Source organism: Syngnathus floridae, chromosome 18, assembly GCF_059516105.1.
Source record: "Syngnathus floridae isolate MCC-2025c chromosome 18, RoL_Sflo_1.0, whole genome shotgun sequence".
In the NCBI taxonomy this organism is placed as follows: domain Eukaryota; kingdom Metazoa; phylum Chordata; class Actinopteri; order Syngnathiformes; family Syngnathidae; genus Syngnathus; species Syngnathus floridae.
The window spans coordinates 5,882,130-5,904,871 of NC_142430.1; the positions used below are offsets into that span (position 1 = coordinate 5,882,130).

Below are 22,742 nucleotides of genomic sequence, written 5' to 3' on the forward strand. Positions count from 1 at the left end.
CAGTACACTCTTGTTTCTCTTCAGATCGCATAAATCTTTCGCCTTTTACTAAAGATTTCCGTGGGGAGGAACAACAAGAGTCTTTCTCAATGTTTTGATGCCCTGCTACAGTGGGGCTTCCTCTACATGTTAAAAAAAAGAAACTTACTACCACCACCAGAGTGCAGTCTCACTCCTCCAGCAACATACGTTAAAGGTCATTTGCTATTGTGAGGTGTTCAAGTGCTCAGGAAAGGAAACATGTGTTAGAAACATACAAAAATACACCAATTGTCATCTAATTATCGACGCAAACTTAATTGAATTTAGTTTTTATTAAAAAAAAAACACTTGCACTTGTTTTTATTCTGCTCGTGACAATGGTCTGCGTGATGCTGATTTTCCTTGGTATGTAATCAGCTTCCATTATTTACCCTAATATTAAGTGCAGTGGTAACACTACTGAGTCAAACGGTACTCATTATCAGGGCTTTATTTTGAAAATCAGAAAAAGGAAATAGTTAATTCTGAAACGCCGGAAGTGGCCTATTGGGCCGCTCGTCTGTATTGACGCTAACGGGAGGAAGCGTCCAGCTCGCCCGCATTCCTCCTCTGTCGACAGCCTCGTTGGGGCAGAGTGAGGCACAAGAAGAAAGGAGGCCATCAAAGAAGAAGGCGTCAAATTATATTTTTTGTTTTCCCCTTACCACCAAAGCGAGTTGGATGTTTATAAATCAGGAATAGTCGACTCTTACACCGGACCGTGTGACCAAATATGGGCCGTGACTAAATAGCAAGTACGTCAGGACTGTCGACTTTTGGACCTGAAGAGAGGAGTATGATCAAACAGAAACCAAAAAAACCCGACCGTTTTTAGTAACCGTGTCGTCGTTAATATTGTGTAAATAGACGAAAGGCTTCGGTGAAACGACCTCCAACCTTTTTCACGGTGGATATCCTCTGTATTATTTTTTTTAATATCAAGATGGCTGATGACAGCAGCTAGCCCGTATAACAAGGACAGCGGAGCGACTTCCCCTTTTAATATCCTCATATTTTTATATTCTAACCCTGGAACGGTTACAAATATATATTTAAGAAAATAATGTACATGTTGTATGCAAGCAAGGGATGCGTTTGTGAGGACAGTGTGGTTTAAAAAATGTGTACCTGTGCTACAAAATGGTGAGGTGAGTCACTTCGTTTTTTTTTCCCCCCACGATTTTTGTCGAGATAAGTCGATTAAATATGTTGTTGGTCGACGGCGGGGGCGAGAGCAGGCGAATAAGCAGAAAGTAAGATTTAAGTAATAACTTAAGAATAATTGTATTTTTTGTGAAAGGAGGGAGGAGCTTATTCGATCGATGAGTGTCGAAGCAAGCAACATTCCTGCAGATCCTTAAGCTAAATAAATACTCTTTTGTTCAGTGGTTTCGATCGGAGCCCTTAAAAAAGCGACAACTATGCAGTGAAACCGCATCCAAAGCAACGGCCCGGCTATGCATTTATGATTTCTCCATCTAATAAGATTAGTAGGCCCTTTTGTTATCGAGTGGAAAGTGCCAGAGAGAGCCGCGGCCTTGTCTGTATGTGTGCGAGTGTTTGGATTATTATTCATCTCATGGAAATGGCGTATCACGTCAAAACAAAACCGAGGCGTTTTTAATCGGAATCTGTTGTGGGCCGCTGTGCACTTAACCGAGCCGAGCCTCCTGTGCTGCTCTGTTAGGTATTTCTGGAGAGTGACTGTTATAGGTTTAGTGTCAGGTTTAAAAAAATAAAAAAATAGCATTAATCAGGGTGTGGGAGCAGGTACACGAATCACGCCCCTGGCAGCTGTCAGTGCACGTGCAGGAGGTCGTGTGCTCATTTGCATATTTGGCTGCCCCCCTGGCTTAGTTATCTGTGCCTTGTTTGGATTCCAAGGTTTTACCTGCAGGCTGCTTCTTCCTGTAGGCCACACACAATCACTCCCTGTGTGTCACAGTTTACAGTAATCTTGTAACGTCAGCCTCACTCTGTGTGTTCTCATTTTGGTCAGTTTTCCGGAACTTGCCGCAGCAATAACTAACAAGTCAGGGTGTCAGCGCAAAGGTAAACGCACACTTTAAGGACAGTGTCAGGTTTTTTTTCTGGGAAGGGTGGTGTGGGGTGGAGGCTCGGGTTTCGTGAGAACGCAGACCGAAACCCCGAGGCATTTTTTTGTATGCCTGCTCCCGCCACCATGGCGTCTGACATGGCCGAGACGTGGAAGAACTGCTTCGAGGAGGAGCTCATCTGCCCCATCTGTCTGCACGTCTTCTCCGAGCCCATCCAGCTGCCCTGCAAGCACAATTTCTGTCGGGCGTGCATCAGCGAGGCCTGGGCCAAGGACTCCACGTTGGCCCGCTGCCCCGAGTGCAACCATGCGTACAGCCAAAAGCCCAGCCTGGAGAAGAACCACAAGCTTTCCAACATCGTGGAGAAATACAATGCCCTCAGCGTGGAAAAGGCGTCCGTGCCGCCGCCTCAATGCATTCTGTGCCGACGTGGCCCCCCGCTGCCCGCCGTTAAGGTGTGCTTGCGCTGCAACGCGCCGTGCTGCCAGTCGCACGTGCAGACGCACTTGCAGCAGCCGTGCTCGGCCCTCGGGCATCTGTTGGTGGAGGCCGAGGCGGTCAAGGCGTGGACGTGCCCGCAGCACGATGAGTACCGGCTGTATCACTGCGAGGCTGAGCAGACTGCCGTGTGCCAATACTGTTGCTTCGCCCGCTGTCACCCCAGCCACGGGCACGCCGTCGCCGACGTGGAGCTCCGCCGCAACGACATCAGAGTAAGACATCCGCGCACTCACCACAGTCCCCTCGTAACTGCTTTGTTTAGGTTATTGTGGACTCGCTATTTCACCATGTGAGTCGAATTTGGGTTTTTGAGAAGTCCCATTGATAATTTAACTTGGGGAGATTGAATTCATGCACACAGAGGCCGGAGCATTTTTTTTTTTTTATTTCCTTACCACATTGACCTAAATCTACGTTATCCATAGAATGGAATGTCGGACATCTTGAGGGAATTCTGTCAAGTTTATCCATAATCAATAAGTGCTTTTGTGCATTCTTGGAAGCATTGCACGCACACACACACAGGCAAAAGCGATCACTTTACATTTCGTGTAGTCACTAAGCAACAACAAGTACATTTAAATCGGGTCCTTGAAATGGTCACATTTCCGTTGCAAAGGCCGCAATATACATCCAGCTTGCTGCAGTCGTCCTTCTCATCTGTCGGAATGCCACACAATGCAGTGAGCGGCGGAGGGTGTGGGGCTGCGGGTGGAGGGGACAATGAGGGTCCCTCATTGTGACGGGGGGGGGGGGGGTTCTTATCTCCCCGCCACAGATGCATCCTTGCGCGGGGATCGCCAGCGAGGGATTATAGTGATTCGTCACTCGATTGTGTGGATTTTATTTTTAAATGACATCTTGGTTTCCTGGTGTTTTGACCCCCCTTTTTTTTAACGCACGTGCATTTTTCAAAGGAATATGCATGTTGGGGGGGGGGATTAGTCAGAGGGGGGAAACGTGAGGCGTCGACTGACTCATGACGCCGGCTTTCGGTGTCAATCCTGTCACGCCGCCTTGTACTTCCTGTCGCAATGAGTCAGCAGGAGGGGTGACAGGGGTTAGGGTTGGGGGCGTGGTTGCCCATCTGAACTGTGAAGCCATGCTGCCCTCCCCCCTGAAAGAAAAAATCTTTGCCATCTTTTTCCTACATTATTAATGCTCTGGATGGTCGCTAATTAGAGCCCGCTGAATTATTTAGGGTCGAATATTTACACTGTGTTCTGCATTCATGTATGTAGATATGAGGGTCTATTTAACATATATTTCCATATTCACCAAATCCACCCTACCGCTTCTTTGCCAGCCGCCCCTTTATGAATAATCGTTGATTCCAGCTCAATCAGCCATCTTTAATATGATTTCAACCCCCTCGCTACGCCATCCCCCCTCCCCTGCACTTCCATCAGCCCCGCACGTCTAATTCACCTCCCTGCACCTCCAGGCGCGGCCAGACCTTCTTCATGGCCCCCCCTGGTCCTGATGGAAAAGACACTATGCTGAAATGACAGCTAAAGAGGGGCCCTCCCGAGTCCCCCCCCCCTCCCTTGACCCCCAGTGCCCAATCTCACCCGCCCTTCCCCTGCCTGCCCTACGTATCCATAGCTGCAACCTCCCTCTGCTAAGCTTCTTCTCCTTCGACCCCGCAGCTTTTTTTCTGCTCACAGCCCGACTCAATCAATCAGCACAACCAGGTCACAGTCCTGCATGTAACATGGCAACCATGTGTGTGTGTGTGTGTGTGTGTGAGAGAGATATCTAGGCCAGTGGTTTTCAGCCAGGGAACCAATGATAAAATCAGCTAAGATTTTTGGAACCATGTCGGACACTTCTGCAATCCCATCTCCACTCGTCGCAAGGGCTAGCATGCTATCGTGCTACACGCTAACATAGTGGAATCCGGATAAAGATGGGCCCAGTGAACACAGAGACATGTCTGTCTGCTGACATTAGCATTTAGTTGGATGTGCTAATTTGACTGCCTTGCCCAAATGAAACAACCCGCTACAACTAGAAATGAAAAGCATTCCATTCTCTCTTGAATTATGAAAACACGTCATGCTTTTAGCTGGCCACTAAAGCGGAGGAGAGCTTTTCCTGCCTGCTTATGTTGGTTCATTTATCAATTCAAACCCCCCAACACAAACACACACACACACACACACTTGTGCAAGCACAAAACAGCTGCGGGTTGCCATGGCAGCATGGTCCTCCCCTCCTGTGGGGATTGTGCGTGTCGGATTGAGACTAACTAAGCGGGGATGGAGGGGGGGGGAAATTGTTGCACTCTTTAAAGACCTTCTTTCCTCTGCTTTTCTTCTTCTGTCACCTTGCAGCAAAGCCTACTGAAGCAGCAGGAACGTGTGGAGGACCGCGTGCAGGAGATCGAGGAGCAGCTATGCAAGCTAGACTCGGACAAGTGCGTGGTGGAGGTGTGTTTGCGCACTGTAACTGCACAATTCAGCCTCCATTTTGTGTTGACTCTCCTTGTCCTCCTCCTCCACAAGGACCGTGTGCTGGAGTTGAAGGAGGACGTGCGCCTGCAGTACCAGCGCATGCATCAGCTCCTGGAGGAGGACCTGGGTCGCACGCTGGAGGCGCTGGAGCGGGCGCAGGCACGCTTCTGCCAGGAGAACGCCGCCCAAGTCTTGGCGCTGGGTGAGCAGCGGCACGAGGCGCACAAGCTGCTGAGTGCCATCAACACGGCGTTCGGAAAGGCGGAGGAGCTGGGCTTCATGAAGAACACCAAGCCCGTCAAGATCCTCACTGACAGGTATAAGGGGTGTCAGTGTTGCAGTCTTATAGCTTGTACTCGGGGTCTCATCTGGAATGTTTTGAAGGTCTCAGGCGTGCGTGGGGAGCACTCTGCCGCCCTACAAGGTGGGCAATTTGAACGCCAAGCTCTTCCTCTCGGAGATCTCCAAGCGGGAGAAAAGCTTGAAGAGAACGCTGGAAGGTACAAACTGGGAGAGGTGTCAAAATGTCCTTCCTGAAGTGTTTTGCATGAACATGTTCTCGTGTCTACCCTCAGCTCCGCTCACCCCTCCCTCCACCTTCCTGCAATCTGTCCCGGCCTTCCCCAGCTACCAAAGCTCAGCCTCGGGAGTAGAGAAACGGAAACATTCCGCCGCCTTCCCGGAAGGAAACTCCAGCAAAAACGGCACGGCGAGTTTCAAAGATGGCTCTTCTTCCTCCTCCTCTTCTTCCTCGAGCAAGCAGCCCTACCTGGGCTCCTCCTCGTCCTCCGGAGAAGGTCAGTCTGCCAATCAGCCCTGCGGCCCACCGCACATCACGGACGGCGCCAACCACCATTCCGGCTCAGTCTTCGGCTCCTCACACTTCCCCCCCGGCGGCGGGGGCGGCGGCACCGGGGGCTCCTCGCACTCCTCCCAGCAGACCGTGCTGCCGCAGTACGGCGGACGGAAGATCCTGGTGTGCACCATGGATAACTGCTATTGCTCCGGGGTGCCGTCCGTGTCGGGCCACCGCGGCCACCCGCCGTACCCGCGCTCGGGCTCCTTCCCCTGGGTCAGCGCGCAGGACTACCCCCCGCCGCCCGGCCTGGCCTCCGGGGGGCCGTCCATGCAGGGCCTGGCAGTACGCGACTGGATCGACGCCTCGCAGTCGCACAGACACGCCGACTTTTACGGGCTGTACGGGCAGCCCTCCGCAAAGCACTACGTCACTAGTTAACACACACATACTCACACATACAGACCACACACAGCAAAATGTGTAATCCCTTGCTATTTGCAAATAATGGCTGACCTCCTAATAGTAGTTTAAACTGTAAATCTCCCACCAACAATATCAACATTTTTTTCCCCTCGTTTCTAACTCATTTTACATTTCCCTTAAAAATAAATTGGCCCTTTTTTGTTCAGAAAGAGCACAAAAATTTGAACCGCAAATATGCAGGGGATTACGATAGACTGCTTTAAAGCCGTTATAGCCTACACACATTTAAACTGTACACACACACACACACCTCTAGAATACAATGTATACACATTCGGGGGCAGGGTCGATTGCTTTTTATTTTGATTTTATTTTCCGTCAGTGTTGTAAAATGTACGTTAAACTAAAAAGAAAGCGTTAAAAAGGAAAGCATCGAGAAACCCGAGCGACTGTTTTAAGAGACTCTGAGGGAGGAGGCAGAAGAGGAGCTGTTATTTATAGAGTGAGAGATGGAAATGAACTTTTAATGGGTGGGCCAAAAAAAAAAAGGAAAAAGACTCAAGTGTTCCCGGTTCAGCATCCACCGAGGTCCGTTGCCTTACGTCGTTGTCATGAAAGCCTTTGTTTTTTTTTGTTTTTTTTTTGGGGTGGGGGGTCCCCTCTGTTGTGGCACTTGTTACTGCTTCCCAAGCTCTTCCACCCAATACCCACAATGCACTTGTAGGACGCTTTCCCGTACCCCCTACCCCCTCAACTTCACGAGAAATAAGAGCCCAGAGTGGCGAGACCAAACCAATCAGGCGTCAAGTGGAAGAGGATCTGACGACGCTGTTTCACGTACTTCCTTCAGGGCGATGATGTCACTTCCACTCAGTAAGCACACACACACTCACACATACGTGATAGCGCTTGGCTTCCTCTTTGCTGCTGTAAGCACGCAAAGGAAGACATTTTTTTTAAGCACTCAGAAGAAGAGACATTGTATGCAGTTTAAAAAAAAAAAAAAAAAAAAAAAAAGGACTGTATCATGATCTACTTTTTCTAAAAGAATGAGAATGGACCGGTCATCCTTCTTACATAGAAGCCATTAAGGACACTTGACTGTGAGAGAAAGTACAAAAAAAAACAACAACTTGAAAGTATCTTTTTTTGTAAATATTTTGTGAAATGGAAAAATGACACGACATGATTTGGAGAATTCCAAATAAAGAAAGGAATTTAAATCTTTCCTGCCTGGTTGATTCAAGTAACAGCAATGTTTCACAGAATTTTCACAACAGTTAATATTACAATTTAATCTTCTTAATTCTTAAAATGGTAACAAAGTGGTTGAAGTTTCAAGGAGAAAGAATCAGTGAAGAATAAACAGAGCTGCAATCTTTGCACAGATTAGCATTAGCTGCTAAAAATGGCTAGCTAAATATTGTCTTAAAAGTCCATGATATGATTGTGTTCATTCTATTTGGCAAACCTTATTAAGAACACTACACATTCCCGACCCACCCTCCTGCCACTCCCATCTGTGTGCCCCAACCTTCCACACAAGTTTTTTTTAATGATTCGTCTCACTTCCTACAGTACGCCCACATAGTAATAAAACACTCCCTTGATTCTCTCTCCTGACATTCTCCCATGCGAGTATGCACAGCTGTCGTGCAGCTGTCGGATGCAATGGAAAGAGCAACATAGTTGCCCACCTCTCACTTGTGTGTCATTTTTTTTATTAATAATTTAGTTAACCACTATACAAATGTCAAACATATAATATGTATTTTTCAGTGCACGTGTTTGAGTGAGGGATGTTTGTGTAAGACGAGCACTTTAGCCCACGTTAAAAGCATTTTGTCTTTTTCATGATGCTCTGACCTAGATTGCGCAATAATGCACCACGATAGCATTTGAAATAATCCATGAATCTTTTTGTCCGTTTGAGTCGAGCTGTCTCCCACACACGCTGCCGAGACCTCTTCACTGACACCGACAGCTGATAAGCACAAAAGGCAAGCATACACTTTTTCTTTCTTCTTTTATTCACATACAGTACCTTTAGCACAGATTACATTCGAGAATATCAATCTAAATCCCCAAAAATGTCACAGAAGTGAAACAAAAACAATCTGCAGGTACAGTATGAGGACTACAAAATAGAGCCGAGTAATGCGCATAAAAGATACGAACGCGGGGGGGATGGGGGGGATCCCCACACTATTTACAGTGGATTTAAAAACGCCTCTAATTCATCTAATTTCTTTTTATACATATCATATACAATATCGTTCTTTAGTGGGTTTAGGGTGGTGAAAGCACACTCTACTTAACTCTGCCATAAATAAAACGCTTACAAAAATAGAAGACCTCACGTCAAACAGAGCCATATGAAAGCGCACGTGGAACGATTCGGAAAGAATGACACACTTTGACTTCCAATCTTCCTCTTGAAAGACAGCAGCTCAACGGAAATAGTTAAAAGTGTGACGGGCGGGAATGCAGCAGTTAAAAACCCTCCTTGTTGGATTCGTTGTAGTGTGTACATTCACAGGTTGTACCCCGGAGTGTTTAAGGCTCAGGAGACGTTGCCGCACGTCCTCCCGAGGAGAAGACGACTGAAAAGATGAGCTACTTCTTCTTGGAGTTGACGCTCTTGCACACCCAGTTCATGCCCTCCTGTGGGTTAAGTGAGTTTGAAAAAATGAACAAAAGAGCAAAGGAATGGAAAAATAACTGCTTGATGACAAAAGGAAAAGATGGCAGACCTGGATGCCCTCGCTGGTGAGGGCAGAGCATGACTGGATTTGCCAGATGCGGTCACGGATGGTGTGCAGGTTGAGGCCCTCGGCGATCTCGGAGGCCGGCGCCGCCGTCAGGAGGTCCTGCTTGTTGGCGAAGATCAGCACGGGCACACCGCTCAGCTTTTCCTCGTCCAGCAGTTCGGCCAGTTCCTGAAAAGATAATACAAAAGTCAGTTGTCATAACAGGGGTTCTCAAAATGGCTGCCATCAGATGATGGTTACAAAACTCGTAGCATGTTTCTGAAGCGTGAATAATGTCACCAAAGTCTCAATTAACTTCACATACCTGCCCCGTCTCCTCAAATCTTTTCCTGTCAGCGCTGTCGATGACATAAATCTGTAAACAAATAACAAATTACCATACAAACCCTGACGCAGTTCCAAGACGTGTCGATAATGTTACGAGCTTACGAGCACGTCAGTGTTTTCAAAGTAGTTCCTCCAGTAGGGCCTGATCTTCCTCTGGCCGCCAATGTCCCAAACGTTGAGTTTGAAGCCTTGCGACTGGACGCTCTTGATGTTGAAGCCCTGGAGGAGGAGAGAAATTGTGACTTTTTAGGGGAGCCATCACGGGACGATGACATTGTTAGCTTCCTTTGGTAAAATAGGCAAGCATTTTTAAAAGTGCAATCAAGCTGAGTTGCCAAAGTGCATCATTGCTTACCTGGGTGGGGGTGATGTGGCTGATGTCCTCGGAGGCCAGCTGCTTGAGCAGGGTGGTCTTTCCGCCGTTGTCCAGCCCCAGCAGCAATATCCTCACCTCCTGGTCTGGTGTGCTCTTCAGTTTGCGCAGGATTGACAGCAATCCCTGCAAATGGCATTAACGAACATGTAACAACGATGGCTGCCATTGTTGCACATCTTCCAAACGTGATGTTGATAGCAGATTTTCATTGAGCAATATTAGATTAGCGATAGGGCCGAGATTCGAACCCCAAACCTCAGAACTGTGATGCAGACGTCTTCCAAACACGTATTCAGTGCACAATCTAAACGTTTTTGGTCTTCATAACATCTGAGTTGTCTTTTCACTGACTGGCTTTGGGCCCGGATATCGACGGTACGGAAGATGCTAAACGCGGCTAATTTGCTAATCTCCCCCCGGCAACTGAAGCTAACGCAACAAGATGGCTTTTGAGGATTGCTCCAGCAAACAGCCTTAACAATTTTGCAATCCCGCCTATGTTTGAATGAGCACATTTTGACCCGTTTTCACCTAGTTAACGGTCATTACGAAGGAATTACGGCTACTCACCATCTTGTTGTCTTGTGTCGTGGAGACGCCGCTGCGGAGGGTTACTAAGGACTATGACGTCACTCGCACAGGAACGCGCCCGAGTAAGTAATTATTATCAAGCCGCTAAAGTGCTTGGAAAGCACTTTAATGATATTATCCCCACGCCTTAAATACGATAAGTGGTCATACTCAAAAAGTGATTGTAAAAAAGCTAACTACTAGACGTAAAAATTCAATATGTTGTTCACACTCCCATCCACAGGTGGCGACAGTGAGGCTGAAATTGCTTGCACCAACTGCTTTGTGTTTTACCTATATTTAGTCGCATAAATCAGTTCGTTGTATTTCGTCAATGATATAGGCCTGGAGTGTGGCGTCACGCGGAGTAGTGGTTTACGCTAGCTGTAGCTTTAGCTGTATACATATGGCCGATGGAGTACAGTAAACGTAGTACTCTTTTACTGCACGTCGATCTTCGCAGCACTCAGCCATGCTGCGGGGCAAAAATACACATTCAGACCTTAACCACGAGAGGGCGACAGAGCAATTCAAAACATCCGCCCACCACCAATTCACATGGTTTCGCAGTCCAGTACGTGTACGTGTATTTTTGCCCCGCAGGCTATAGCACCAGACTCGTTTTAATTATTGCGGTCTTTAGGACCCAGGCAACTCTCTGGAAGCTACGATACCACGCCACACCAGAGGTGGCGACAACGGGGCTAATTTCCCTGACAACAGCCAAGTAAGCGCACGCAGCCACCGTGTCGTGCCTACATGTGTTTTGTTTGTCATACCGCAGCAGTAAGAACGACTTTTAAAGACACTGGTGATTTTTCTGAGGTTTATTGCAAATGTCCGATAGGTCACTGTTGGTCTCGTAATCTACGAAAACAACAATTACTCGACTCGCACGCGAACTCGTTCCACATTTACTTGCTTCCGGGTTCTCCACCAATCACAAGCCTCTCGCACGCAGCCCTCGCGTCTTGTCGCTTCAAGTACCCCCAGATTTTAAGGTTGTCGTTTCTCTTGTCTAGCATATACTTTCAAATATATGTTTGTCTATCTGTTAGAGGATTGTGTAGATATAACTGTATGGCGTTTTGTGACTCTACGTGTTATATGAATACTATTTCGGGAGTAGGTAGGCCGTGGATCTTTATTTTTAAAGATTTTAACGGTATAGCAGACGAGAGTACTGAGTGAATTTCAGGCATTAGGACCCAGCAGATTACTATGTCGCGGGGAGCTGCCCCACCATGTCATTGGCGGAGAGCTTGCCACGTGCAACATTTTTTAATGTTTCTTGACCCGACCTGACAGCTTTTTACACAGAGGCAGCGGACCACCCGCTCAAAGGTGAGTCTTGCGTCCTAACTTCTAATCTAAAGCATCAAAATGTCCCACTTCCATTTTGTTTTCCTCGTCGCCGCGGGCAGGGCGCCAGTAATACGAGACACAAGTTGCATCAGTCTGCCGGACATATGTTTTCTCTCCTCTTTTTGGCATCACCTCCCCACCCACCCAATTCTGTCAACTCTCGAATGCAATTAAATCACAGCCTCGGTTATTTTTTCATGCAATCAAATTCGTATTTAACGCCTAGACCTTCTAAGGACAGCGTGGACTTTATCCAGATGCGTTCCGCCTTGTAGATCCAGTTTGTCAAGGTGTGCACAGAAGTGCTTCTTTTAATGGCTATACTTTTAATACATGTATTAATTAAGAGAGATATGTTGTATGAAGTTACTCCCGTCGTTTAAAACCATGATCCGTGCGTTTGTTTACTAACTAAACACCTGCACACCTGAACGTGACAACCTCGAAGAAGCTTTTTGCGAAATTTCCTGCAGAGGCCTATTCGTTCTAATCTTGTTCGTAAAACTCAGTGTTACGACAATTATTGACTTTGGACGCAAGCTCACATTTTTAAGTAAACAGATCCAGAACCATCCAGCTCAAGCCTGGTGAGGTTGCACAAAGTCTCTGAAAAGCCACAATTGCTGCAACATCTGTGACTAACTTCACATGTGAATAATTTGCATATTATGTTTTTATTTTTTTCATTTAGGAAGCTGGATTCTGCCGGTTCTGGTCGGGTATTGGAAGGCTGCTGCAGCTAGAGAACCAGAGGAACCATTCACTAGGTGCTTGTCAATTATTTCTAGCAGGGGATTTGGTTAGGAATTTGTCTGAAGAGGTAACAAAGGGCACATTTGCCCCTTATGAACTTTACAAAATCTTCTTACGTGATAATTCAGGGCTGTAGTTGAATATTAAATGAATACCCTAAAGCAGTTTGAATTAAAAAAAAAAAGTGGCTTTGTTATGCAAGCAGTAAGAGAATTTAGGTCATTTCCGTTATTTGTCAAAAGATTTACTTTTGTATGATCGCTACTGAATTTGAACCCATAAATCAACTTCTACTCTCCCCCTGGTGGAAATGTAATTGCTCTTCCTTCCTCAGGTCTTTGGCCAAACCTTTCTGGAGGACAAATATCAGCGCTCCACCATGGCACTGAGCCCCACGTTTGACATTGACGCCCCGCGATGGGACCAGTCCACCTTCACGGGGCGGCTTAAACACTTCTTCAACATCACCGACTGGCGAACGGCGCTCCTGCCCGACTCGCGCTTGGATGAGGCCAAAGCCTTGGTGGACAGCTGCAGGTTGGTGACACATCCCCCTAAAATAAATTTACTTTTGTACATGACATGGGTTTGATTGCACCTTCCGTGTTCCAGGGCGGGTTCCATCCCACCGGGTACCACCGAGGAGCAACTCCATTACGCCAAGAAGCTGTACGACTCGGCCTTTCACCCCGACTCGGGCGACCGTATGAACATCATCGGCCGCATGTCCTTTCAGGTCCCCGGAGGTATGGCCATCACCGGCTGTATGCTCCAGTTCTACAGGTAGACGAGTACAAACTTCACCACAAATGTTGTGTGTTAAGGGACTGAAAGTCTTTTTATGGCTGTCTTTCTAGAACTGTGCCTGCGGTGGTCTTCTGGCAGTGGGTCAATCAGTCCTTCAACGCGCTGGTCAACTACACCAACCGCAACGCCGCCTCGCCCATCACCCCTAAGTAAGACGTCAGGCCTTCGTTACATCCGCCACCATTGCAGGCTTGGAATGACATCACCATTGTGCGCCTCAGGCAAATCGGCGTGGCCTATGTGACGGCCACCAGCACGGCTTTAGCCACGGCAGTGGGACTTAACCTCTACACCAAGGTAGGATTGTCACAAATTATGCAAAGTGCGTAAGTGTGTAAAGTCTCTCTGTTGCAGAAAGCCCCCCCGCTGGTGGCACGATGGGTCCCTTTTGCGGCCGTGGCAGCGGCCAACTGTGTCAACATTCCCATGATGCGACAACAGTGAGTCTCTTTTGAGGACTTTTAAGATGAGGAGCTTTTTCTGTGGCACTTTTGGTGTGCTCCGACAATTAGCCAGATCAACCCAAAGACTCAACTATTTAAGAAAAAAAGCTAATTTAAAAAAATAAATATTTTCTTCTGACTGAAAATGTGTTTTCAGGGAAATTTTGAACGGCATCGCTGTCACCGATGAAAACGGCAACAAGCTGGGCCACTCACAGGTGAGATTTTTTTTTTAATGTAAATTTTGAAGCAAAAACTTGTTTTTAACGTCCTTAATTCACTCATGCAGAAAGCGGCGATGAAAGGCATCACACAAGTGGTCATCTCCAGGATCACCATGGCTGCACCGGGAATGAGTATGTATAAAAAAAAAAAAAAAGCTCTTTATTTTGCCCCCCCCCCCCGCTCACATGCACTCTCCTCCACAGTCATCCTCCCCATCATCATGCAACGACTGGAAAAATACAAATTCATGCAGGTTTGATCCTCTTTTACATTTTTCCTCCTTTTCTTTGTTGAAAGCGATCCCGTGACGGCTTTTCTTCTCCTTTGCAGAGAATCACGTACCTCCACGGGCCCATTCAAGTGATGATGGTGGGCGTCTTGTAAGTACAACATCTGGCGGAAAGGGCGATGGAAGGATACAAGTTCTCGGTGTAGGGGTCAACTCGCTTTTGTTGTGCTTGTCTCGAAACAGTTTGACCTTCATGGTACCAGCAGCCTGCGCTCTGTTCCCGCAAAGATGGTAACTCACATCTGATTTACTTTGGATACTTATTATTATTCCAGAAGTATTTGTTGATTGTTATTTTAGATATAATTATATTTATATACATATGTTTAAAACAGTATATTACATTTTAATCATTTTTTTATTACATTTGATCAGTTCAAAATAGTTAACGCGGGCCCAATTTGATTGTCTGTCTTAACAACTTATTTATTTTTCAAATGTATATAATCTTTCGTTTTTGTCTCGCAGCACCCTTGCAGTGTCGAAGCTCGAGCCCGAACTCCGCGACTCCATTACGGCCAAGTACGGCGACAGCGTGCGGTGCGTCTATTTCAACAAAGGCCTCTGAGAAGCCCACCTGCAGGACTCACTGCCTCCTTATACTCCTTCTTTCCTCAGTTGTTACTCAGACTTTTAAAAAGGTGCTTATCATGTGGAACTAATACGGTATACACGAGGGATTTTTTGATGAATGCTTTTAAATTCACCTATGATGATTTTAGTTAATCTCTCATTACAAACCAAATAATCTCTTCTCAGGAATTTTCTTTTTATGACTTTGCAAGCTCATAACTGAACAAAACAACTCCCGGTACATTTTTTTCGCTCTTAAAACGTTTACGTGCCTTGGACATTCTTTTTAAAGCAAAAAGGCTTCCTGGACATTCTTAAAACACTTCTGTGCACGACTCAAGATGGACAAACGACACAGCTGGTTTGGAAAAATAAAGGTGTTGTGCAAAATGGAGGACTGTGATTTGCATGATTCATCTGAAATTATGTACAAAATTATGTACAATCAACAGTGTATGTTGGAATAAAATATAATATTTAAAATTAATTGCTGTGCATGCAGATTTTATTTGGTCGAGCAACTTCATTAACAGTGGGACCAAAAGTATTTATATATTATTATAAATGGATATACAGTATACCGTCTTGTTGATGCGATTATATTTACTTTGGCCTTTTCCACTTGCCGTAGCCATAAGGGGGCGTGACCAGGCAGCAGCTTGTATAAAACAGTCGCGCATCAGACGATAACAAGAGTCCTTGAACGGCACTTCGAAGCTCGACTGACCCTGAATGCAGCACGAAACTTCTCGTTTGTGACATACGCCGTTGTCGTCTTGACTCGCTCTATGAGGAAAAAAATATTTTAAGCAAAAAACAACAACAAACGAGTCACTTTTCATTTGCATCTCCTACGCTGCCAAAAAAGAGATAACCTCGCATCGCGGTGTCTGCATCAACAATGCCGCTGAGCGTCAACGGCGTTCTGTGCACGCTTGCACTGCTGCTCGTGTGGCGGGCGGAGGAGCTGACCGAGGCGTGCAGCTGCGCCCCGGTGCACCCGCAACAGGCATTCTGCAATGCCGACGTGGGTGAGTACACCGCCCCTCTCATGCCCGGACACGCTTGTGGTGATGTTGTTGTTGTTGTTTGCTGTCTGTGTCTGTTCCACATGCAGCAACTAAAAAGCAGCTTAGTCATCGATCTGTTTAACGTTCTAGTGGTGGGTGTGCTGCTCAAGGCCACGACTCGGTTTGCATGCTGATTTGTACAGCAGCACCCCTGCTCTTGCAGACCCCCCCCAAACGAGACCACCACAGACCTCTCTACTCTGTAAAAACCGGGCTTACATGGAGAATATATTAATTTAGTGTAAATCTGACAGCCAGTGAAGCAGGAAACTTTGATTTGGCAAGATTTATTGCAAACATAGCTTGCCTCAAAACCCAAATATGATAAAGCTAGTGTAGTAAAATTGTAGTAAAGTAAAATTACCCGAGCAGGAACTTTTGTTGAGATTTTTTTTTAATATTTGTATTTATTATGGTAGTGTTAGATAAACTGGGTCAACAAATTTGCTTATGTCAATAAATGTCCCACAAATTAGAATCCCCAAATTGAAATATTCAATATATTTATAATATTTATTATGCTGTATATTTTTTATTTTGAAATATTCCATGCTCATTTTACATTATCCTTAAAAATAAGTACTTTATGAATGATTTAATTTGTAAAAAATGTTGAGCCAAAAAAAACCCCTCAACAACTCAGCTGTTAACTGTTAACAACCCAGGCTAAACTTGGCTCCTCCCTCACAAGCAAAATACTTTTTTATTTTTCCAAATATGATTCAAATCTTTAGCCCATTCTTCTAAGCTCCCTTCAGTTTAGGTGGGGAACATTTAATACAAAATAGTGATTCAGTTGTGACATTAAAGTGTATGCATAGTCCTCAAGTGACCTTCAGTGTGTCTGCTTCAAGTTGCCTCGGAAACAACATAAGGAGTGTTATCTTTGCGAATATAAATGAATGAATAATATTGTGCCCGTAGTTTTGACTTCATGTTCTTGCTCCATGAGTATGTGGAAGCAAAACTTTCTGCCTGCCTGTCATTTTTTTTTCCTGTTTTTTGTTTTCGGTAAGTAAGCGCAATCTGGAAATGAGATGGCGCCTTTACGAGGCCTTCGGGATGCCGACGCGGCTCGGCTGGGTCAACGTGGCATCGCGGAGGGAAAAGAGAGAAGCAGTGTGGAAAGCTTCGGTCTCAAGGTTTGGGGGAGGTGGGGGGGGCGTTTGAGAAGAAATCGAATCTCAACCACACTGCAAACTTTCCTCTCTACCTAGTCTGTCTTTTGACTTGATTTCCACTCCTTTTTGTGAGGAGGGGTGGTGCAAGTTTTGGAATTACTGGAATGCTTTGCAACTTTAAAACCCGCCCAAAAAAAAAAAAATAATGCTGGAAGTGCAACGCATGATGCGGAGCTCTGCAGCTCGGGTGACATCTGGATGACATCCAGGGTGTGTTTTCAAGTGAGGGGCTGGGCAATGAAAGTTCCAGTGTTGTGTTGTTTTCGTCAGTGGGGAAGTACGTTGAACTCTGGCAGCAACTAAAACTATAAATACATCCTGACGAATAAACTTTGATTTCTTGCCTTGACAAACAGGATGTCCGTCTGTATTTGGTAAGCCGGTGTGTTCTTTCGTGAGTCAATAAACCATTACAGGAAGTCTAAAATGTGGTTTGGAGTTCACACGTGATACAGCAACAAAGTTGTAGACAGGATTTTTGTTTTTAAGCCGCAAGTCTGTGTGTGCTTCCTGCAAAATGATGCGGTGTTTGTGTCGTGGTTTCCATACTGTAAATAACCAGCGTGTATGATCAGCTGTTTTTTCGTGCTCATTGATGCTGCAAGCCGCAGCGGCTATGCGGTGTCATCCTCCCGCCGCAAATCTTGGAAACAATACTATTATAATCTGCTCGTTAGTGCGGCAATGCTTCTCTTGTGGTTACGCGGCTGGCTCGGCAGAATTTCTGGGACTCATGCCCAATTATATATTTTGAAAAATAGTCAGTAATGCTTACAATGTTGTTTCCATTTCAACTTGGGCCACATACAATACCAGGTTGGTATTACTTTTAGCGGGCTAGAGTGGTTTCCAGTTTTTATTAGTCTAGGTGTTCCGCAGGGATCTGTTTTGGAGCCCTTGCTGTTTTCAATGTATTTGCTCCTCCTCGGTTCCATCCTACAAAAATGATGATAGATGACCTATGCCCTGCCCCTATAGGACACTAGAATGATCGTGAAATCATCCAATATGTCACAATTGAATTGCTACTGTTATGTACAAATGGCTGGTTTGTGTAGATGGCAACGTAGTAGACCAGAGCTTTCTTTTGTTAGCACCTCTGTCTAAAATGATGCAACAACATCCCCCCCGAAGAGGAACATTTAGATTTCACCATTTAACATATGGTGAGCTTAAGTAGTAAATGAGGAAGTTGAAACCAAACTGGGACATTTCAAAATAAAGGTATTTGTTCACACGCTGCTGTTGCACATTAGCGTTGCAGACGGAATACGGCTGACGTGACGGAAATTACAGCTGACGTTTTAGTTTTAGAGCAGCCTGATGTAATTGGCTCAACATGTGGAAAAGGAAGAGGGTCGTCATGGTGGTGGTGGGCTGAATGGAGGGGGGGGGGCGTCATCCTGCATGGAAAAGTTGTCCAAAATGCACGTCTGAGTCATTCTGCTGCATCCTAAGAGCGCTAACAATCGAAATGTGGGTCACTTGGTGGTTTGTTGTCGGATTGGCGGCCTGGCGCAGATCACATGACCTTGTGGTGTTACAGCTGCAGTCTGTGATTTATCTTCTCCTATTCACATTGTCTTCTTCGACTTTTAGCATCTTCTTGTGTAGTCTTGATAGACCAGGGGGCACTACTGAGTGACTTTTTTCAGGGGGGGGGTCTTTGGCTTACACCGTGCATATTGCCGACACCGCGAATTTAACAGCAACTTCCTATCAGCTTAATCCTCTGCTCGTTGCAACTCAGAATGAGGTCAGGAAGCGAAAGCGGGGTGGGGGGGGGTGAGGAATGCAAGCCATAGCGCCAGCCAGGTACAACCACACTCGTGTGCATGTGTATGTGCTGGATATTTGCGGAGTGGGACTGAAAAGGCTGAGGTCTGCAAACAGTTCCGAGCATTGAGCATTATTCAGCCTGTGCAAAAAGTTTGCATTCAAGTACCACACAGTGCCGATGACTGTTAAAGTGCCAATTATGTTGGAAAAATGACATCAATGGAGTTACAGTATGACATTCAAGTGTGTGAATAAACTTTGTGAGTGTGTGTGTGTGTTTTCCTCCACTTCTGAAGTTTTTTTTTTTTCCCCCTTGACTCGCTTGCTCACATTTTCCATTGAGAATTTAATGTCGTACGCATAGCTGAAGCTGGACGTCGTCGCTCGCGCGCACACACTGTTTTCGTATCATCTTTCAGGTTCTTTTAATAGAGCAGAATGAAAAGCCTTTTTCAGTCATTATATAGCAAATTCAGCTCAGCGTGTCTGGAAACAGGAAGCCTCAGCAGCGCTAAAAAAAAGCCCCTAGCATGTTTTTTTATTTAAGAAGGCCAAAGGTCATTAGGTCCAATAGATCTCATACTGGCATGGAAAATCAATTTTAATTTGTGTTTTTGTTAACAGTGATCCGAGCGAAGGTGGTTGGCGAACGAGAGGTCGACTCCGGCAACGACATCTACGGGAACCCCATCAAGAAGATTCAGTATGAAATCAAGCAGATCAAGGTATATGCGAATCAATTATCGAGTGTGTGTGTGTTGTTTTCTCAGTTTTTTCTCCACATCGCAGATGTTCAAAGGACCCAATCAGGACATCGATACCATCTTCACCGCGCCCGTGTCGGCCGTGTGCGGCGTCACCCTGGACACCAGCGGCAAGAAGGAGTACTTGATCTCTGGTGTGTACTCGAGAAGAATGAATTTTCCATACTAAAATGACAAGCAGCCCTAACGTTGCTATTTGATGCCGCCATGACTCATCCTCCTCTGCAAGGAGCGTCGTCAACAAAACGGGAGCGCTCGGAAGATTGCAAACGCAGCAGATGTTTCCCAAAAAAAAATGGATTTGTCGTCTTCTGTGTTTTTCACAGGCAAGTCGAACGCCGGTGGACAAATGCACGTGACGCTGTGCGATTACATCATGCCCTGGGACTTCTTGAGCAACACCCAGAAGAAGAGTCTCAGCCAACGCTACCAGATGGGTTGCGAGTGCAAGGTAGGATTTTGTGACTTTATCGGGCATCCTTTGAAAAAAAAATTTATGATTGCGGTGGGCTTGCAGATTGTTCGCTGCCCTTCACTGCCCTGCGAGATCTCGGCCCCCGAGGAGTGCCTGTGGACGGACCTGATGATCGATAAGCAGGTGTACGGTCGTCAGGCCAACCACTACGCCTGCGTCAAGCGGGCCGACGGATCCTGCTCCTGGTACCGTGGCGTGGCCCCGCCCAAGAAGGAGTTCCTGGACGCGGAGGACCCCTAGGGCCTTGCAAGTATTAATTCACACCCCCATGGAAAAAAAAAAAAAAACATCAGGCCATTTTGATTTAGAGGGGAGGGGGGGGGAGGGGGTCTGTAGCCTCTCTGTGTTCATTTTAAACCAAATGAGGGTTCTTTGTTGTTGTCACGTTCGAGGCATGAGACTGGTCAAGTGATTTTTTTTTTTTTTTCCTCCTGAGGCTGGCGTCAGGAGGACATAACTTTAGTTTTTTTTGGGGGGGGCAGCAACAGAGCACTTCCTCTGAAGCTCTTTTTCGGTTAAGTCCAAACCAATCGATCCCTGAGCTGCGCAAGATGAGTCACTTCAATGACCTCCATTTTATCCAAAGCAAATATTCCAAGTTGCCTTTTTTTATTTTGCCATTTTTTTTTGTGTCCTTTTTTTTTCAAAAGCGCGCCCACGTCAGGCTCATCTCCTTTCGAAACAACACAATTCAGTATTTTCGTTTGGTGACAAATGACTCACTGGACCAGTCTATGATGTGCGTGTGTGCATGTGTGTGAGAATGTATACAGCCAGAAAGGTCGACATTTCTTTGCTCCCGTTTCCCATGGAATATGTTAAATGGGAGCAAGACTTACAATAATATACCACGTTTTATTAAATCAACTAATAATTGCGTCACCTTCTAATCTGCAGTGTCCCACTCTACATCTATGCATTTTAGTCTTTACTTGACTATTATTTTTGATGAATTATTCACTGCGTTAGTTTACTAGATTTGCACTTTTTTTACCCCCCCATGCAGAAAGACCTGAACACTGATTTCACAATTATTAGTATTGCTATGGTTAAGGCACGCGTTCACAGAGCTTCCTAGAGGCTTGTTGAAAGGAATTAAGACAAAAAGGGATTTTTTTTTTTAATTTCATGGCTTATATTAGTGTTCTTTATTGATTGTATGTGCATTTTCACCGTTTGCCAATGTACGGAGGGTCCGGTGTGGCCGTGCCCCTCCTATTCTACATTTTTTCTCCAACCAAGTTACTCGCTGCAGCGCTGCTTTATACGCAAGGAAACATTTGAAGAAAAAGAAAAACACACAATTGCATACACTTTCTAGTTTAAAAGGTATTGTGCCCTAAGATAGAAACCAACACAATTTATTTGAACACCTATTTTTCAAGGGATTTTATAATATATACAGTGGATTTAAAAAGTCTGCACACCCCTGTTCAAATTTTTATTAAAATTACACCAAAATAAATCATTTTAACAAAACTTATTGTGACCTATAACTCGTACAACTCTATTTTTAGAGGCAAAATAGAAATAATGTTGGTTGCAAAAGTGTGCACACGCTTAAAGCTGTGTATGTGGGTTCTTTTTCTTCTTTCCTGAAGGTTTTGTGCTAGCACTGATTGGTATTTGGAACTGTTCATAAATTTCCCATATATCCACTGTAACTATTTAAACTACAGTAAAGCATCCCAAAAAAAAGTAATGCTTTTTTGGTTTTCTTCAAGGCGTACCAGATAAATTGGCAAGTGATTGTTTATATGCAGTATAAATGTAAAGGAGTATTAGAGGCATAATTTAAACTCAAATTTTCCATTCTGTTTTCTGTTTTGTGAGCGTTTTTGGCGGTTTTTCCATAATCATTGTCTTAAAAATTTGTTTAGCCGTCGAGGCGAGGTCCTCTTGCGCTGGAGCACCGTGAGAGTGAAGAGAGAATATTCATCTCTTTTTTTGTGTGTGTGAATAATAATAATAATGATGATAATAATAATAATAGACCACCGTGCATGTGTCTGAGGCTTTGTGTACGTCCGGTAAGAAAGGACACACATATTCCATATTATCAAATAAAAAGACATCTTTGAAAGGATCAATGTTTTCTTGCGTATTCTTTCTCTCACTTTGCTGAAAATACAACACAGTAAAATTAGTATAAGGAGTACAATAACATATTTTGAAAATAATTTGTTTTCATGTAGTTTACACATAGTAACTTCAAATTTACATAAAAATAAATCAACTTTTTTTTTTAATTGCTGTTTATACGTTTCTAATCCTCAGTTAGGTTGCGAGCAGTTGTGAAAGACGTAGCAGAAAAATCACTAGAGTTACTTGACTCCAGTTGGAAAATATTTGAAAAATGTGCAGCCCAGCCCAGGGAGCAGGTTTTGTCATTTCTGTTCATTCCTGTGTAAAGTTTTTTTTTTTTTTTGAGGGGGATATTGGAGCTTGTGAGGGCGTGAATTTGTGCTTTTGTTTGTGCACGCGGACGCTTTTTTTGTGTCTGTGCTTGCGTGCGCTTGCATGTCAAGACAGCCGCATGTGATCTGCTTTTGACTTTGCCCTACGGATGTTTGCTGCAAAATGGGTCAAACGCCCTGCTTTGACCCCCCCCCTTTAACTGATTTTTATGCTAAAAACTCTTGTTTATTTCAAAATGTCTTGGTTTCAATGCAAGATGTAAATTCTATTGTAAAAGACGTTTGTATCATAGTTAGCCA

The 22,742-nt window shown here is 45.2% G+C and overlaps 4 protein-coding genes and 1 non-coding gene across 8 annotated transcripts; 4 read left to right on the forward strand and 1 right to left on the reverse strand.

Annotated features, from left to right (window-relative positions):
• The first annotated feature begins 4 nt into the window (after positions 1–4).
• LOC148382526 (U5 spliceosomal RNA) lies at positions 5–118 on the forward strand. Its single transcript, XR_015854251.1, has one exon. It is a non-coding gene; the product is annotated as a U5 spliceosomal RNA (small nuclear RNA).
• Positions 119–533: 415 nt separating this feature from the next.
• trim8b (tripartite motif containing 8b) lies at positions 534–7,484 on the forward strand. The gene is made up of 5 exons (XM_088360379.1): positions 534–2,791; positions 4,916–5,011; positions 5,087–5,352; positions 5,420–5,535; positions 5,611–7,484. Exons 1-5 carry the CDS (start codon positions 2,186–2,188, stop codon positions 6,270–6,272), a joined length of 1,746 nt encoding a protein of 581 aa, XP_088216505.1. The 5' UTR covers positions 534–2,185; the 3' UTR covers positions 6,273–7,484.
• A 782-nt stretch (positions 7,485–8,266) lies between these two features.
• On the reverse strand, positions 8,267–10,462 carry arl3b (ARF like GTPase 3b). The gene is made up of 6 exons (XM_088359675.1): positions 10,302–10,462; positions 9,711–9,854; positions 9,458–9,574; positions 9,333–9,383; positions 9,011–9,196; positions 8,267–8,921 (listed from the first exon to the last, which is right to left on the reverse strand). The coding sequence occupies exons 1-6, from the start codon at positions 10,302–10,304 to the stop codon at positions 8,874–8,876; spliced, it is 549 nt and encodes a 182-aa protein (XP_088215801.1). The 5' UTR covers positions 10,305–10,462; the 3' UTR covers positions 8,267–8,873.
• A 441-nt stretch (positions 10,463–10,903) lies between these two features.
• sfxn2 (sideroflexin 2) lies at positions 10,904–15,243 on the forward strand. 4 transcript variants are annotated; one of them, XM_088359671.1, is made up of 14 exons: positions 11,049–11,302; positions 11,610–11,645; positions 12,358–12,433; positions 12,754–12,956; positions 13,032–13,202; positions 13,277–13,375; positions 13,448–13,523; positions 13,581–13,666; positions 13,827–13,887; positions 13,959–14,025; positions 14,098–14,147; positions 14,225–14,274; positions 14,367–14,414; positions 14,652–15,243. In XM_088359671.1, the coding sequence occupies exons 4-14, from the start codon at positions 12,799–12,801 to the stop codon at positions 14,749–14,751; spliced, it is 966 nt and encodes a 321-aa protein (XP_088215797.1). In that variant the 5' UTR covers positions 11,049–11,302; positions 11,610–11,645; positions 12,358–12,433; positions 12,754–12,798; the 3' UTR covers positions 14,752–15,243. The 4 variants fall into 4 exon arrangements, with proteins under 4 accessions (XP_088215798.1, XP_088215797.1, XP_088215796.1 ...); XM_088359672.1 differs by lacking the exons at positions 11,049–11,302; positions 11,610–11,645 and adding an exon at positions 10,904–11,028; XM_088359670.1 differs by lacking the exon at positions 11,049–11,302 and having other exon boundaries at positions 11,430–11,645.
• A 185-nt stretch (positions 15,244–15,428) lies between these two features.
• Positions 15,429–22,111, forward strand: timp2a (TIMP metallopeptidase inhibitor 2a). Its single transcript, XM_088359674.1, has 5 exons — positions 15,429–15,787; positions 19,411–19,511; positions 19,576–19,684; positions 19,877–20,001; positions 20,068–22,111. The coding sequence occupies exons 1-5, from the start codon at positions 15,658–15,660 to the stop codon at positions 20,263–20,265; spliced, it is 663 nt and encodes a 220-aa protein (XP_088215800.1). The 5' UTR covers positions 15,429–15,657; the 3' UTR covers positions 20,266–22,111.
• Positions 22,112–22,742: the final 631 nt, after the last annotated feature.

Coding starts and splice junctions, on each gene's coding strand:
- trim8b (XM_088360379.1), top strand. CDS start 2,186: ATGCCTGCTCCCGCCACCATGGCGTCTGACATGGCCGAGACGTGGAAG. Junction 5,012..5,086: donor CGGACAAGTGCGTGGTGGAG/GTGTGTTTGCGC, acceptor CTCCTCCACAAG/GACCGTGTGCTGGAGTTGAA. Junction 5,353..5,419: donor GTCAAGATCCTCACTGACAG/GTATAAGGGGTG, acceptor AATGTTTTGAAG/GTCTCAGGCGTGCGTGGGGA.
- arl3b (XM_088359675.1), bottom strand. Junction 9,575..9,710: donor GCCACATCACCCCCACCCAG/GTAAGCAATGAT, acceptor CTCCTCCTCCAG/GGCTTCAACATCAAGAGCGT. Junction 9,197..9,332: donor GATTTGAGGAGACGGGGCAG/GTATGTGAAGTT, acceptor TTATCTTTTCAG/GAACTGGCCGAACTGCTGGA.
- sfxn2 (XM_088359672.1), top strand. CDS start 12,799: ATGGCACTGAGCCCCACGTTTGACATTGACGCCCCGCGATGGGACCAG. Junction 12,957..13,031: donor GCCTTGGTGGACAGCTGCAG/GTTGGTGACACA, acceptor TCCGTGTTCCAG/GGCGGGTTCCATCCCACCGG. Junction 13,888..13,958: donor ACAAGCTGGGCCACTCACAG/GTGAGATTTTTT, acceptor TCACTCATGCAG/AAAGCGGCGATGAAAGGCAT.
- timp2a (XM_088359674.1), top strand. CDS start 15,658: ATGCCGCTGAGCGTCAACGGCGTTCTGTGCACGCTTGCACTGCTGCTC. Junction 15,788..19,410: donor ATTCTGCAATGCCGACGTGG/GTGAGTACACCG, acceptor TTTTGTTAACAG/TGATCCGAGCGAAGGTGGTT. Junction 20,002..20,067: donor AGATGGGTTGCGAGTGCAAG/GTAGGATTTTGT, acceptor GTGGGCTTGCAG/ATTGTTCGCTGCCCTTCACT.